The 16536-nt window shown below is 46.3% G+C and overlaps 1 protein-coding gene across 5 annotated transcripts in view; it reads right to left on the bottom strand.

The window, feature by feature from the left end:
* The window catches only part of tle2b (TLE family member 2, transcriptional corepressor b), a 55528-nt gene that overhangs the window by 17307 nt on the left and 21685 nt on the right, over positions 1 to 16536 (bottom strand). For all 5 annotated transcript variants that reach the window (XM_078108498.1, XM_040183748.2, XM_040183749.2 and 2 more), the window contains 2 exons: positions 15639 to 15683; positions 1524 to 1586 (listed from right to left, as the gene is read on the bottom strand). In XM_078108498.1, coding sequence (XP_077964624.1) covers positions 1524 to 1586; positions 15639 to 15683 — 108 coding nt within the window. The remainder of the gene's footprint in view (positions 1 to 1523; positions 1587 to 15638; positions 15684 to 16536) is intronic.

Raw genomic sequence — 16536 nt, 5'->3', positions numbered from 1 at the left:
CACACACACACACACACACACACACACACACACACACACACACACACACACACACACACAAACACAAAGACATACGTTCAATGCCACAGAGGGGGAGTAATGGCTGCCCTGTGTTATTATCCACGTCACAGCACGTTGTGTAGAGTAAACATGATGTGTGTATTGTGCACATACTGTCAGATATCACACAGGCGGAACAATTCCAAAAACCAAACTTGAGAAAAGGTGTTAGAACCACCGAACTGCGTTTGTACAGAGTGTGTGAGTAGAAACGTCTGGATTGTGCAACCGCGCATTCACAAAACGCAAACACTGAACAAAAGACTCACACGCGCATTAACAAACAGTACAAACACACATAGCTACGCTAACGGAAATCGCCCCTCTGTTTACACAAAATACAAACGTAATCAGGCGCACAAACGCAAATATGCACGTGTGCGCACACATACACACATACACACACACACACAGTGTCAATATTGAACGCTGTGACCTTCATGTCTCCCGGCAGCAGCGTACTCTCACACTCTCAGACAAAAAGAAGTGTGTCTGCAGGCTTGCACTCGCTCTCTCACACGCGCACACACAACCAGCGCACAAAGCGTCAGAGCAACCAAACAAAAACGCAATGAACTTCCAACTCGGGACGGAGAAGCACCCGACGTCATTAGCGGTCCGTCTCTTTGTGCTGAATTTCGAATGCAGCAACCGCCGTTCGCACACAAAGCAGCAGGCCGAGAGGCAAATTAGTGCGCTACTTGATTTTCGGTGGGTTGGTTTCATTCATTCGTCCGTAGCTGTGCTATTAACCATCAGGTAGGCCGCAGTTCATGGTTTGTGGTTCTGTAGTTGCCTAGCAATAATCCCTCCCCAAAAAAGGACCCCAAAGGATAACGGAGAAGAGACGAATAGCTAATATGACGTCTTTTACGTGCGCTTCAGCCTTCCCTTTCGTCCAGAACAATCGGGCTACTCTGCTTCACGCCGTCATTTGTACTCACGTCGATATCCCGTTACGTAGCAACCAGACACAACCACAACAATCTCGGCTGCAGAAAAAAAAAAAAGTGCTCGAGTGCTCCCAGCTGGCCGCTTTCAGGAGAGAGAGCCCGACTTTTTCAGCTGGGGAAAAAAAGAAACTGCTTGGCTGGAGACGAAGCCTTGTTGAGGCAGCCTGCAATAACTGGGATTAAAACGTGAACCTCGAAGCCTCACAATCAAGCATGAAGTGGTTTCAAGGCACTTTGTAACGTACGATGGAGTACTGCAATGCATTCGGCCATCCTACTGTTTTTTTGTTTTTGGACTTGAATACGTAAATTAAAAATATATATATCTTTTTTTTAAAGTAATAATTATTCATATTTTCCCTGCCAATGCAATTTAAACTGTGATTGATTAATTATTCTGAGCGCAAAGCGAATGGGATGTAGGCCCGGCGTGTGAGTAATCATGCCTTGATTGCGTGTGTGCATGTTTTGTGCTCATATGTAAGTGTGCCTGGCAGTGGGGACACTTACCTCCTGAGAGAGGAAAGGGATGATCTGAGCGCAGATGGCACTGAGACGCTTGACGATCTCCGCCTGCAACGGGAAGAGAGAGAGAGAGAGAGAGAGAGAGAGAGAGAGAGAGGAGATATTATTCTATCAGGTATTCTAAAGTAGTAAGTACACGACGTGGCAACGCGGCGTATGAAACACGTCCGTCTAACGAGGGAGGAGTCCCGAGAGAAGAAACGTGGGGGAGCGAACAACAGAGGACGACGAGGAGGACGAGGAGGACGAAGCTCAATTAGCACCGTCATGTAGCTCGGCCTCGCACTCTTCAGTCCTCCTCCACCTCTTATTTTACACACACACACACACACACGCGCACACGCACACACACATTCATACAAACGAACATGTGCGCCAACACACGTTACACGTCACAATTGTCTCTCTAAAGCAGAATGCGGCTGTCTGCACACGTGGACACCTAAAAACATATGCATGCACTATGTGTGTGTGTGTCTTAGTGTGTCACACACACACACACACACACACACACACACACACACACACACACACACACAGGGAACCTCTGCTGTGTGTCTAATTCTATCTGTCTGAGTGCCCTCAGCCTCATTTTGTTCTTTTCTTCACTCAGCCGTTGTCTCTTTTTCTACAGCGGCTCTCACACTGAGTCATTATTACCCTATTCATCCTCTTCCTCCCCCATCCTCCCCCCTCCCCGGCCTACTTTGTCTCGTTTTCTCTCATCTTTCTGTTTTTCCATGTTATTCCCTTTCTCTCCATTATGATTTACCCTCCCTCCTTCATCACAGCTGCCCTTTTTCCTTCTTCTAACACCAGTGGCTTTCGTCTCTTTGTTCGGTGTTCCTTTGCTGTCAAACATTTCCACGTGTACGTTTGCTCTGAATCATTTTTCCTCCCTTTCTCGCTCTTTGTCCCCGTCCCTCCGCTTGCATGTTTCTGGCATTCGGAGATACTGCAGGAGAAGAGAGTAAGACAGCAAAGGGGCGATGGAGGGAAATGCAAAGACTGACAGGGTTGTGTATACACCGCCATGCAAAGGCTAACACACACACACACACACACACACACACACACACACACACACAATCAGCCAGCCTGTCAGTTACAACCGGTCTCATCATGAGTTCATAAACTGGCTATCACCAGACACACAGCTCTGTTCCAAGGACAGTCTTATCACATCATACATGTGCCAACGTATGGATGTGTGAGTGTGTGTGTGTGTGGTTGTGCCTAAATTCCTATTAGTATTTGTAGAGATATACTCGTATAGTGCGAGTGTGCTGACCGTAAAGAGGAGAGATGGAGGAGCCTTTTACTGCTGTGTTTTCTGCTGATTGATTCATCACTTGAAATACTAACGTATGTGTCCGCTTGACTCGACTTTCTTTTTTTCTATGTACTCTGTATTATTTACGCTGAATCAACCGTCCTCCCTTCAGTTATATATCGGCAACCAAACCATAAAGCTGCCCGGCGAATGACCGTTTGTCCCGGGGGGCAACAGATAAATTCAGACGGCTTGGCTCAGGTTTGGTCAGATAAAAGCCAGATGACCGTAAGTCAGAATGGGACACAGCTACTTGAACATTATGGGTACACGGAGCTGATTCCATTCACCGTTTCTTCTCTACAAAAGGTGGCTGTAGCATCAAATTGAAAGCTAGAAACTCCACAACTGAAAAGATATCAATTACACAAAAAGTACAAAGAAAGCTAATGTTGTGACGCCATAATGTAAATGCTAAAATTACCACCTTGTGCCAGTGTTGCAGTTCACATCCCTTTCCATAATCCATCATCAATTTCAGCCAATTAATTCCTTAGCTCAGCTCAGCCTCCACATCCATGTTCCACGTGTTTTAGGCTCGCTAGAAAACTGGTTTACAACAGTGAGCTGAAGTGAGCTGGGCTGAAGCAGTCCGAGCTGGGCCAGGTGTCAGAAACCGCACTGCCAAAGCCCGGCCGTCAGGGACTTCTGGCAAAGGCCGGCCGGAGGGACGGAGGGACGGAGGGACGGACGGACGGAGGGATGAACGGATGAAGGGATGGACGGGTGGGTGGATACAAAGGGAAGAGAGGGAGCTGGTCAATAAACACCTGAGGGGCAGATATGCTGCCAACTGGCAGCGGGACAGAGAGGAGCACAGAAAGCGAGGCTTAAAGAGAGCCAGAGATAAAATACAGATGGAAAAATATGTACACAGCGGATGGTCGTTTAAAAAGAGAGAAAACATCCGGATGGATTTTTTAAAACGGATAAATAAAAAGGAGGAATGGAAATGGGGAGTATGAGAAAACGAATGAACGGCTAGACAGTGACAGGCTGTTCCAGAGGTTGTGGCACATTTTAGACTTGTCTGAGGGGGGGCGACACACACACACACACACACACACACACACACACACACACACACACACACACACACACACACACACACACACACACACACACACACACACACACCTCAGACAGTCTCATCATTAACAGGATGACAACATCGACCAGCAACAGGTTTTTTTTTTTTTTTTTATGATCACTGTCCTGTTGCTGCGTGTCAAAGTATACCACATAAATCAAACCAAACAAATCCCCAGACTATAATCCCACTGTTTCCTACTGGGCTCAGTTTAATCACATCCTCTGCTGTTCTGCGTAGCGGACTGCGACTATGGACGCAGCTCTGATCTCTGCACACAGCAACGAGGGGAAAAAATTGGGCTGTCAACATTAATGCATTAATCTATGCGATTAACGTGGCCTAGATTAATGCAACAAAATATTTTAACGTAGTTAACGTTCGTTTACTGTTTACTTCCGGAAACGAAACGCCCGCTAGCTGCACTCAGTTACGTCCAGATGAAGAGAGCTTTTTGCATTGGAAGTAAAACAAACAGTGGTGCGACATACAGCAGAGAACTGTGCAGAGGAATTACTCCATGCGTCAAACAGAAGGGGGGTGAGTAGCAAACGGACCACTTAAAGCACTGCTATGCTAAGCTAGCTGCTATGCTACTTCTATCTCTTACAACATCTAACGTTACCCTGCACGGCACACAGTCTGCAGAGGACCACCGCTGTGTGCCTAAAAGATCGTGGTTTGAAAAAGTTCTGGCTAGATGTGAGGAGATTAATCGAGATTAATGAATTTCAAAATGTGCGATTAATTAGCTAATTTTTATTAGCTAATTTTTATTGACGGCCCTAGAAAAAAATGAATATTCAATCATTTAATTTATTTTGGATTGGCACTGACTGCAAAAAGTCCTTCTCCTTCATTTACCCCACGACCCCCCCACTGCCACAGCACCGCTCACACATTTAACCCTCGGCACAGACCCAACACATCTCCGGGGAACGGTTAGGAGCGACTAACTGAAGCAGAACTAAGACCAGGCGGGCGGGTAGGCGACACACTCGCTCGTGAAACAAGTCCCCACACACTCGCGGTGCAACGGTTGCACGTGGAGTGTCTTTAATTAATGAACCGTGGGCGTCCGACTGTTCTGATGAAACCAAAGCTTGTTTTGGACGGAGGGGGTCCTGTTGGAGGGAGATCCACCGGCGGGCGATTTCGTTTTAAGTGCTTGGAATGAAGAGGCATCCTGTGTTGTGTAGCTCTAGCATATTGGCAAGCTTGCATATAAATGATTCATGATATAAAGGGCAAAAATGCCTCCTTATCAAGAGCAAGAATACAGACGAGCTCAAAAGGACAGAAAACCTTTTTTTTTTCTAACATTGGAGGAAACACTGGCCTGTGAAAGATCGGCGTTGTGTTTGGCAGACCAAACAGTGACCGCGTTCACCTTGCCAATAAAGATCGGTGAATTTGAATGTGACGCGCGTGGGCCGAGCGGGACGGTGCCCAGTGTGTTCAGTCACCGCCAGCTGTGCCGGCCTCCAAGTCCCACTACGGCAGAGCGAGCCAGCTCCACGGAGGGGGGGGCTCTGTGTGTGTGTCTGTGTGTGTGTGTGTGTGTGTGTGTGTGTGTGATTTAACACTCCTCTACTTACTCTAATTGCTCTCAACAATAATCTCAACCATCCCTTTTAGCTTCAACTCTATTTTCAATTCCTAGCGCCTCTCTCTGGCGCTTTGATTATTCCACTGTTGGCTCGGATGAATATGAATGGTTAAAAAAAAAAGGTATTCAACGTCTGTGGAATTGAGTTCATAAAAAGCGGTTATGGCGTCCAAAAGCATTTCCTTGTTCTTTCGATCCCCGCCTCCCCAAATGAGAGCCGTTAAATCAGTTTATCAACAGAAAATGAAAACGGCGAACATTACCGTCAACATGGTTGACAGGTTTGGTGGCGTGTTACTCCGACGCTGACATTCATCAGAAAGTAGTGCGAGCGCCGTGGAGTGATCGGGGGGCCGCGCACACGAGGCCCCGTCGTCTATGCGCCGCATGTGGCTGTGGAAAGACCCTCATTTAGTCAGTGTGCATATCGCACACACACACACACACACACACACACACAAACACACACACACACACACACGCCTGCAGCTTATCTCTGTCCCCTGCTTTCTAATTGGACTGCTCTCCCCTCTGAACAGTTTAAGGTAAATATTTGTAGCCAACGACGCACTAATCACCCACTGATTGGGGTTCGGGGGGAGGAGAGGGGAGGGGTGGGGGAGGGGGGGTGGGCGCAGAGCTGTTCAATGAAAAACAGGCGTCCCTTCTTCCTCTCTTTCAAAACCCCCACAGCTCCTCCTCCTCCTCCTCTCTGTGCACTCACCCGTGTTTCATTCTGCACTCTGGTGCCCCCCCCCCCCCCCCCCCGTCTCCCTCCTCCACCCTCCACACACACTCTCTCTCACTTCTTGCTCCTTCTTGCTCTTTCTGCTCCACTCGCATCCTCTCCTCCAGCCTCCCTCTTTTATTTTCTTGCTCAGTCCTGTCCCCCCTCCCTCCCTCCCTCTATCCTTCCCTCCCTCCCTCCCCACTGGGCAGCGAGCCAGCTCCTGCTCCTTGGCAGAGAACCAACTGCACTCCCCCCCCTCCCTCTTCCTCTATCCCCCTCGCCTCTGATTGATGGCCCCTCTATCCTGGAAGGAGAGGAGGAGAAAGAGAGAAAAGGGAGTGGGAGGGGAGCAGCAAAGCAAACATGAACACCGAAAACACACACGGTCGCACACAACAACACTAGGGGGCACACACACACACACACACACACACGTGCGCACAAGCATTCTCAGGATTGTGAAAACCAACGACACGCACAAAAGCAACAAGGGCACACAGGAAACCAATGCAAACAGAGCGGAGGAGAACACACATACGAAGAGCCGCGTGCAGGAGGAGCAAAGCCTCGCAGCATGGGACCAACAAGCACATACAGGCGCGCACAACTACACACACGTCCACGCAGAGAAAAACACACACTCTCCCTCAGACACAGATTCCACCTTCAGTGCAGTGACAACACGAAATGAGCTGCGGACCATCCAGCAGGAACATTTATGATATAAAAGGCAGACAGTTACCTTCAACTCCTCCAACACGCGCACACACACACACACACACACACACACACACACACACACACACACACACACACACAGACTTCAATCACAGGTACCAACGTACACAAACAAACACTAATAAACCTGACAGGACCCATTTGCATGGTGCATACGGATAACACGCGGGGAGAGAAAGCGAGAGATCCAATGGATTGTAAAACTCCAACTGTAAGACCCCCCCACCTCCCCCCCCGCCCCCCTTTCAACCCGCCCTTTATCCCCCCTCCTCCCCTCTCTGGCTGCATTGTACACAGAGCTATTAGTCGTATTCACGCTGCGCCAGCTCACCAGCGAGCATCAACAGCCCGCACACGGCTCATCCAGTCAGACACAAAGAGTGCATGAACGTATGAATGCAAAGGCCTGTGAAACGTGCACACACACACACACACACACACACACACACAGTTGCTCTTTAACATCTCAGGTATTTCTTCATTTGAGCAGACCGAGTTCACACCGAGTCGCAACATCCTCGTAGGGAATTTATTACAAATGCCAAAAGAAGAGAAAGCAGACTGAAGAAACTCCATAATCTAAGCCGCCGTGAGGGTACGCAACGGTGCTTTAAGTTATATGTTGGCCTCACAAAGCTGAATGAAACACAGCAGAGCACCACATTCATCTTTTGGGAACCGTGCATGTTTGGACAAAATGTCCATGTGGTAGACGTTGAGATAAAACTTTCTCCCGGCCGATGGCGTTACAGGAAAAGTTGGAGAAGCCAAAGTAAGTTTAGGTTTCCTCCTTCGGGGACCCTGGATATGTGTGTAAGATAACACGGCATTTATCCAATGGCTGTTGAGCTGCTGACCAACAGAAAACTGTCCTTTTCTAACCATTACCCAAACTACAAATAAAATTTCACATGCGACGTGTGGCATGAATAGAATACTTTGTTTCAAGCTCTGGTCGCAGAACACGGTCACATATACAGCTGATAACAAATACATGCACACACACATACACACATGAGCCCATGCAGTCTGTGTAGCTACTCAGAGTTCCTCCGCCAGGCTGACAAAAACCATTACGCTAAAAGGCGAGCTCCCTGGGAATTTAATCACTCGCATCGCCTCTTTCTTTTTTTTTTCTCCCCCACACGCCTTTTCCCTTCTCTCAACTTATTCTCTATCATTCCTAAAGGGTTGTATCACACTCGGTTTGCCGCTCTCTCTTTCTCCTCGCCTCATTATTCACAAATGGGCTCTGTTACACATGTATGCGCAGGCACACGCACGCGTGGCACGAGAGGGAAATGAAAGGGAGAGACATCAAAGCCGCCGCAGATGCCGCGACATGTGCAGAGGGACGCGGCGGACACGCGCGTGCCGTCGGCGCAGACGTGCACACAGGCGGCAAAGTCACTTGACCTCTCTAAGCGCAGCGGTTGACCCACATGTGAAAGTTTGTTATATATATTAAAAAAGAAAAGAAAAATAAAGAAAACCCTCAAACCACAACTGTGGGATTATTGACTGAGACTCGAGTCAGAGGGGACGGAGAGAGTGTTGAGCAAGAACAAGGGGAGAGAGAGAAGGTTTCTTCTCAAATGAATTGAGGATCCAGGTCACAAGTTTAGCCGGATATAGTCTGTCAAGCACAAACGGGCAGAGAAAACACACACAAGCGCCAAACGCGTGCGCGGAGAGGACCGACAGCTCGGGCTAGTTAGACGGGAGGATGAGCACACGCACACGGCCTTTTTTTTAATACAACACAAACATGTGATCTGCTGCTTCTACTCGTCCTCAGTCACCTTTTCTGTCTTTTTTTAATTTACTCAGTTCTCTTTTTCCTCTAATTCGACTTTTCAGCTTGATAAACAGTTGTTTTTGTGTATTCTAAATACTTTTATTGTGAAGACCCGGATCCTAATCCTACATGGCGTCCCGTTAAGCAGGCTTCGTTTCCATTTTTCTTAACGCGAGGAAACATGCATCAAAGAACATAAGAAATGCCTTCTTCTCTTTTTCTTGGTACGACCACTAAAGCTGCCTGCCAGTGGCTACTCGTTCTTGTCCGTCACACAAAAACACACACACACACACACACACACCCACGGCCTATGTGTGGTGGTGAAATGAAAGGAGGGAGCAGGAAGGAAGGACGAGCAGCTGCTTCATCTGTCCTCCGGAGACCACGGGGGGAAACAGCCTGGCTGCCGAGCATCCTGGCGATCAAACGCGGCCTCCATAATATCCTGCCTGGTCTGTGGACCTGCTGTCTTTCTATCTGGCATGCTGATACGGTCTGTGAAGCCTATATATATGCTAACACTGGTTTTCACGACAGCCTCTCTATAGTGTGTGTGTGTGTGTGTGTGAACCTGGCGTGTGAATGGCGGGCGGCATAAAGAGCGTTTAAGCTACGCAGCTCCAGCGATCCCCTGATCGGTGTATTAGTGGAAGTCAGGGCGACTGTAGAGAAGCCTGGTCATGAAGTACTAAAGTCATCAAGTACTTTGATAAATGTACATGTTTAAGCACTGAGTTGGCGTTCGACTTACGGCCTAGTCGGGAAGCGTAATCATCCTAACAGGTCAAATATATCGACTTTCATGTGTTTTGTTTGTTAAAGAACATTCACTGTTTTAACCACCTAGAAGAACAGCATCTGAAAGCATGAACTATTAAATAAGTAAGTACTAATCATACACAGGCGCTGCCCGGTCGTCCTGTTACAGCCTAAAAAGCTGTAAAAAAAACCGACGCAAAACTGCAGCATCGTAACATTGAGAATTTCTCCTGCAAACATTTATTGGCGTCACAGCCGAAGGTGAAACTTCCAGCTGCTTTGTTCCTTTGGATATCAACTTCTAAATAAACCAGCAATCATTGAACATGCATATTCCTAATTATTTAACTAAACACAGAATCCAGGGAACTCCTTTCCAGTTTCCAGTAGTCTGATTATGTAGTGACATTCGCTCCGGCCCTGTGTTTTGTTTTTATGCATTGCAGTCCCCTTTCCAGCTAAAAACAAAGACACTGACATGTGGCTTTTCTGTGAAGACGTGTATTTGATGTACACACGGCAGCTGTGTAAAGATGAACCCTCACCCAGGTACTGAAATGCCTCCATTACTGGGGGACACTGCCAAAAATGTGTGTGTGAACACGTCAAACGCATTTCTTCCCTCCCAGATAGAAGAGCTACGTCCCTAATTACGGCGCCATAATCCCTTCAGCTCGTGCTGCGAGCTGGCGTGACACCAATCAGGTCCTTTCTAATATCTATCATATTGTCGGGGAAAGTATCCTGTTAAAACAACTGTCTTTTAGTTTTAGTTTCTTGCCAAAACCTACATTTCACAAGATTGCATGGGAACAGATCAGGGAAATAAATAAGCATTGCTGCTGTTCGCCTGCACGCAGATTTTTGCTGTTTATCGATCTCAGATCGATCAGGGCATCCTTAATTAATACTATGACTCCATGGGGCGTCATAATCCTCCTCACACTTTGGGTAATTGCACATGACAAACCCGTTCGAGCCCAGCGCGCACTTCAGAGTATTAGAACAAAAAAAACAGACTTGACTGGAACTGGCTGCTACAAACTACGTCTATCTAATCAGAGCCGGGCTCCAGTTCAAACTGCAGAATCTTTGATTTAATGTGACTATTAAATGAGGGGATCAGGGCCGACCATGCTGCATTACAAGCATCTAAAGATGGAAAACACCTTTTTTGGGTGTGTTCAAGTCCAAAACAATTGGAATCGGGTCCACTTCTCATCTGATTGAATCCAAATATGCTCGGGTTGCTTTTCTTTAAGTTGAACATGTTAAAAAAAACCTCCACGTTGATTCTCGATAAGAAATGATTACTGCTGCACAGAGCAGTTGCAGGCTCTCTGATTGGCTTAATGGCCCCTTTGAAGTTAGCTGATCACGGAAGGAAAAGCGTAGCTCATTCGCTTCCTGCCTTTCAGATTTCTTCTCTTTTTTTTTTTGCAGGCTGCACTCTGGTCACACGCATTTCAGCTGCCTCCACCTCCTGCAGGACACGAGTCTGACAGAGCCTCCATTCTTCTCCCCCTCCCGCCGTCATCCTGTTATCCTGCTGCTAGAATCAGCAGTCAATACGAAACCGCCTTCAATCCATTCGCCACACACACACACACACACACACACACACACACACACACACACACACACACACACACACACACACACACACACGCTACAACAACACATGCAGCACATCATCATCGTATCTATAAGCTGTCCTGTGAGCACACAGAGTATGACTGAATAACAAAGCCACTGAATATACATGTCTGCACATAGCGGAAGGCACAGGCATATTTATGTATTTATATTTATATGTAAACACATATATGAATATAGAAAAACAACACAGGGAGCTGCTAAAGTCCTTATAGCCTCCCTCGCTCCTCCAGGGATACAAACATATGTATATACATGCAAATATATACATATGTTATGATAATGGAAGTGAGATTATGTGTTGCCGCACGCGCGTGCGTGTTTCAATGATCTTATAGAGGTGAAGAAGAGGAGGAGGGGGGAGAAATGTAGAGTTACCTTTAGATGAAATCCTCTAAAAAGGAGGAAGGCAGAGAGAGGGGGAAAAGAAAGAAGACAAGGGGGAGGCAAAACGAAGGAGATGAAGACAGCGAAAGAGAGCCGAGGGAGGGATGGAGAGTCTGAAGTCTGAAGGGAGAGGGTGAGAGAGAGAGAGAAAGATGGAAGAAGGAGAGGCTGAAAGGAAGCCCACGGAGGAACGGGATGACTGTTACAGCTCAATTAATGCCGGCACACGAGATGGCCCTGCCACTGATAATGACAGAGCGTGCAATAGAGAAAAGAGGGGTGAGAGGAGGGTGAGAGCAGGGAGAGAGGCAATAGCACTGACAGGATGTTAGGAGGAAGCTGCAGGAGCGAGAGAGGAGGAGGAGGAGGAGAAATAAGAGCAGATACTGTTAAATCTATTCATGATTCATTATTTCTCACTGCGGCTCGGAGCTCCCCTCCCTCCATTAATGTCTCTCCCCATCTCCCTCTTTCTCCAAACTGCCCTCCCCCTTTCCTTCCCTCCGCTGCGTTCCTTCCCTTGGCCCTGATTTTCATCCCCGTCTCCTCATCTGTTCTCTGAGGTCTTAATCCGTCTCTTCCGTCCTTCCTTCCTGTTTACACTCTCCCCTTTCATCTGTTCAATTAATCTCCATCTCCACTTTTCCTCACACTTTTTCCAACGTTGGCTCTGCCGCCGTCGCTCGCATCCTCCCCGACTCTCTCGACGGCCCTTTTTTCTCTTCCGAGATGTTCTGTACACTTTAAAAAGACAACCTCGATTCTGAGACCTCTCCCTTTTGAGCTTTATCCTCGTGCTTTTCTCTGCCGCTCTTCATTCTGTCTGTTTAATCAATCGTTTCCTTCAGTTTCTTCATTTGGTGTTTTATCACGCTCTCTTGATACCTGGTTCTTCCTTCGTGTTCTTCTCCGTCCTGATCCGTCCATCTCCAGTAGGATCTCTTTTACGATGCCTCATCGGTCCTCCTTTTCACAGCTCTCTTATTTTTCTCTTTGAATCACTTTTTTCCACATTGTGTTACTTTTCTTTCAGTTGCTTAAACTTTCATAATTCTTTCTCACACTCTCTTCCTCTTCTTTTAGTGTCTCTATACTTTGACTGTGGCTCTTTGGTCTCCTTCTGTCATCCAAACCACCTTCCCTTCCTCCCTCCCTTCCTTCCTTTCTCTCGTCTTCCCTCCTCCCCTCCGTCCAGCACCCGAGTCCTTTTCCCCCTTTCGGCGAGAGAGCAGAGTCTCCCTCTCTCTCCCCCTCCAGTCTGCACTGTTGGGTAATAAATACTATTCTCTAAGCTGAAACTTTTACCTGCATTTTGATTCGAAGGTTGAGGTCAACGGAATTTAAAAAAGGAAGGACTTAACTTTGCACATTTGAATTTTGTGACGTGATGAATATGGTAATTGTTGAACCATCAACAAAGCCCCAATTATATTTCACAGAAGAGCAAAATTGAAATTTACAGTTTCAGGTTGTTCTAAACATCACATTCCCTTGTGAGACATTTTATGGTAATTGGCAGAACTACAGTTTAACTCTTACTTGAAATACAATAAAATATATAATATTTTATTTTTTTATATTAATTGAGAGTTAATTGAGAGTGTTGATGTGCTGTAGTTCAACTGCATGAAATGATTTAAAACAACACTTTCAAAGTAGTTTTAAAATACAATATTTGGTCTTTTTATTCTCTAGTCTCTCCTGATTATCGCTCTGTCAATAGTTGTGTCTGCCGCGGGGTTCAGGAATCAATCCACCCAACAGTCAGTCAGTTTTATTGAGCATGTGTCTTTTTCTTCTTCTTTCTTTTTCAGCAGCTATGACAACATGAATTCCCGCCGGAGGTTTCCGGCTTTCAAAGGCGGTTCACGTCTTTGGTCCACGAGACCTGGACCAGACTCGGGATTTTGAAAGAATGCAGAATAAATCACGAGGAGCAGAGGGGAACATTTCAAACAATTACCACTTTCAAACAAAACCCATTTGAGGTTTTCAGTTCAACTTGAAGCGGAACATGAAGGCAATCTGGAGCTAGAAAAAAGGGAAATGCTGACACATTCCTGATCTGCATCTCTAGTTATTCAAATGAAATATTACCTCAAGGATATGTTGCATAATCTGTTCCGTGTAATGGTTAGCATTCATCTTCAATCAGGCTCGGTGTGACAGACCAGCCGATGTTCTCTGGTGCTCTTTACCCACAGATGGTGCAAATTAATCGTGCGCACGGCAGCGAGCCATCTCCTATTAGAAGCTCGCAGCGGACATCACATTGGGATCCAAGCAGATGTGTGCAGCATAATTATACAATAGCCAAGATAATCCATCAAGGTAATCTCAGGTGTCTCAGAGCATTTTGTGTTGCTTCAATGTGCTACTTTGCTTCTGTTACTTCAAAAGGTTTTTTAGACAGGACGTCTCTTAATCCCATCACAAATTAAATATTGACGTACAAAACCAGCTTTCAACCAAAAGCGGCGACTCTGGAGAATACACCAGCACACCTGTAAAGTCTTACAGTAAAATAAGAGAGAGAGGGGCTTTGTACACACAGCTTCACCTGAACACAACACGTGACCATAAACACGGGATGTGGATCGGGACTGAATACGGCGAATGTGGGCCATTCAGAACCCGTGCCGATTGGCTCTTAAACCCATCTTGCATCATCCCAAACTTAAACCACTGAGTGTAGCATCAGCCACTTCATGCGCTCTATTCATCTCGACTGGGAAACAACACAAACGATGGCAAGTTTAAAGTGCAGAGGCTTTTCATTTGCTTGAGATTGCTTCGAACAACGAGCGGCTTCCTGAGTGTGTGTTTTTTGCGCAGAATGGCGAGAGGAATCCGTCCGTTCCGGTCCTGCGTGACCGCGCCCGAGTCCGCCGCCGCCGGGTAAGTATGACAGTTAAACGGATTAAGAGCGAGAGACACAGTCACCTTGCAGGAAGATGCCGTTTAACTGGATAATGATCCTGTCTATCCGTATAGAGGTCTACAGAAGAACAGATCTCAAGTCAGCTGCCCCCCCCCACACACACACACACATAATAATCTCGCTTTTAATGCCTTTGAGCCGATCCATCCCGTGCTGTCGATAAGAGCCGAGTTCAGCCGACAGTGTCAGTTAAACCAGACTCTGTCGCCACCAGGCTCTGCAACACATACATTTGACGTTGCCATGGTTACCGCATGCACTAGCATGCCATCTCAATGGCATCACTATTCCCAAAATCTCACATCGGCAGCCATTGGTAATAGCCGAGGAAGAGGCGGTCCGTACAAATAAACATCGAGTCGGGAGGGATGTTGTAATTGTGCCTGAAACACACTCGGCTGGTTTCAGGCAGCAGCTCCTCAAGTCTGTTTTCCCTTCGGAGGCCAAGCAGAGGTAAACTACGGTGTTGAGCAGTGACCCCTTATTAAAACTAATAAACCGTCCGTAGCGCAGTGTTGAAACCACTTGTTCTTTTTGACTATTATGGTGTTGTAATCTTTAATTAAACTCTGGCACAAAAAATCCCTCAGGATTAATAAAGTTCTACATTCTCTTTTAAAAAATGAGTCAACGCGTTTTTCTCCTCCCTGTTTATCATCTTTAAGGAGGAATTTCATCTGGAACAGATTCTCCTTCACCCTGCAAATCCGGAGATGCACTGAGATAGAAGTAGAAACGATAGTATATAAAAAAAATAAAGGGTATATTTTGAAGCTCTACTTTGTTTTGAAAGGTTTTTGTAACAACACGTTCACTTTATATGTGGATAACTTGTTGTAAATACGGAATATAAATGAGGACAGGATCTAAAATATAAATATATATTGTAAAAACCCACCTACACAAAATGACACTGTGCTCAGAATGTCTGTGTGTGTGTGTGTGTGTAAAACAACACCTTCACCTCCTCCCGCCCACTCAAAGAATGCAACTTCTACACAGAAAAAGGGGACACACACACAACCTGCAACCACGTGCACTGAAAAACGCACTCACCTGTTTGTGCATCTCAATGTTGAGGCCGTACGACATCTCGTAGTACTGTGGAGACATGACGGAGCGTCGTTAGCATTTCACACACAGCGCGCATTAACATTCAGTCTCACACGTCGAACATCTGCTGCTCAGAGCAGCTGCAGATGCTGCTGTTTGTCAGCGGGGTTTTAATGAAAGCAAGAAAAGACAATGAGAAGATGGGAAAGAGAGAGAGGGAGAGAGAGTACGCGGGTGTGTGCGTCTGTGTGTAGATAATGAGGTATTTACGTCTCTGTTCGAGTTATTCGCGATCCTCTATGCAGGTTTTTCTCTATGCGAGGCAGGCAAATGGGCTGTATGTGTGTGTGTGTGTGTGTGTGTGTGTGCGTGCTGAAACAACTATCCCTCCACATCGGAAGGGGCTCTGGCTCGTGGCGCGGCCCGCTTCACCCAAAGTGTAAGATTCCTGAAATATCCACACATGATACATCATAAATACTACAGCAAAAGAACAGGATCTCTTTAAAGCCGGTGCAACAGAAGAATTGAAAGGTCAATGGATTGTGCGTCTTCCTACTGTCTAGTGAGGCTGATAACAAAGCCTTTCATTAGCTGAAGTCACTTCCCTTGATTTGAATCAGTACGTCTTTAAGTGACACGCAGGTATTTTATCAGTCATTGAAAGGGTAAATATAAAACTCACTGTGACATCACAGAATGTGGTTAAAGGCACATTTCTGTGGGGGGGAAACTGGTTTTAACCAAAGAGGGCAGTGAAGTGCTATTTCTAAATAAGAGTAAATTACTCTTTAAGCAAAGATGTCAAAAGTTTACTGGTTACAGCTTTGATATATTTAAATATGTGCTGGTCTTCTTAGAATTTTATGGTACTTACAATGAATATATTTAGATTGTGAAC

The sequence above is a fragment of the Gasterosteus aculeatus genome, chromosome 8 (assembly GCF_964276395.1).
Source record: "Gasterosteus aculeatus chromosome 8, fGasAcu3.hap1.1, whole genome shotgun sequence".
In the NCBI taxonomy this organism is placed as follows: domain Eukaryota; kingdom Metazoa; phylum Chordata; class Actinopteri; order Perciformes; family Gasterosteidae; genus Gasterosteus; species Gasterosteus aculeatus.
This window is presented reverse-complemented; position numbering and strand designations above follow the sequence as displayed.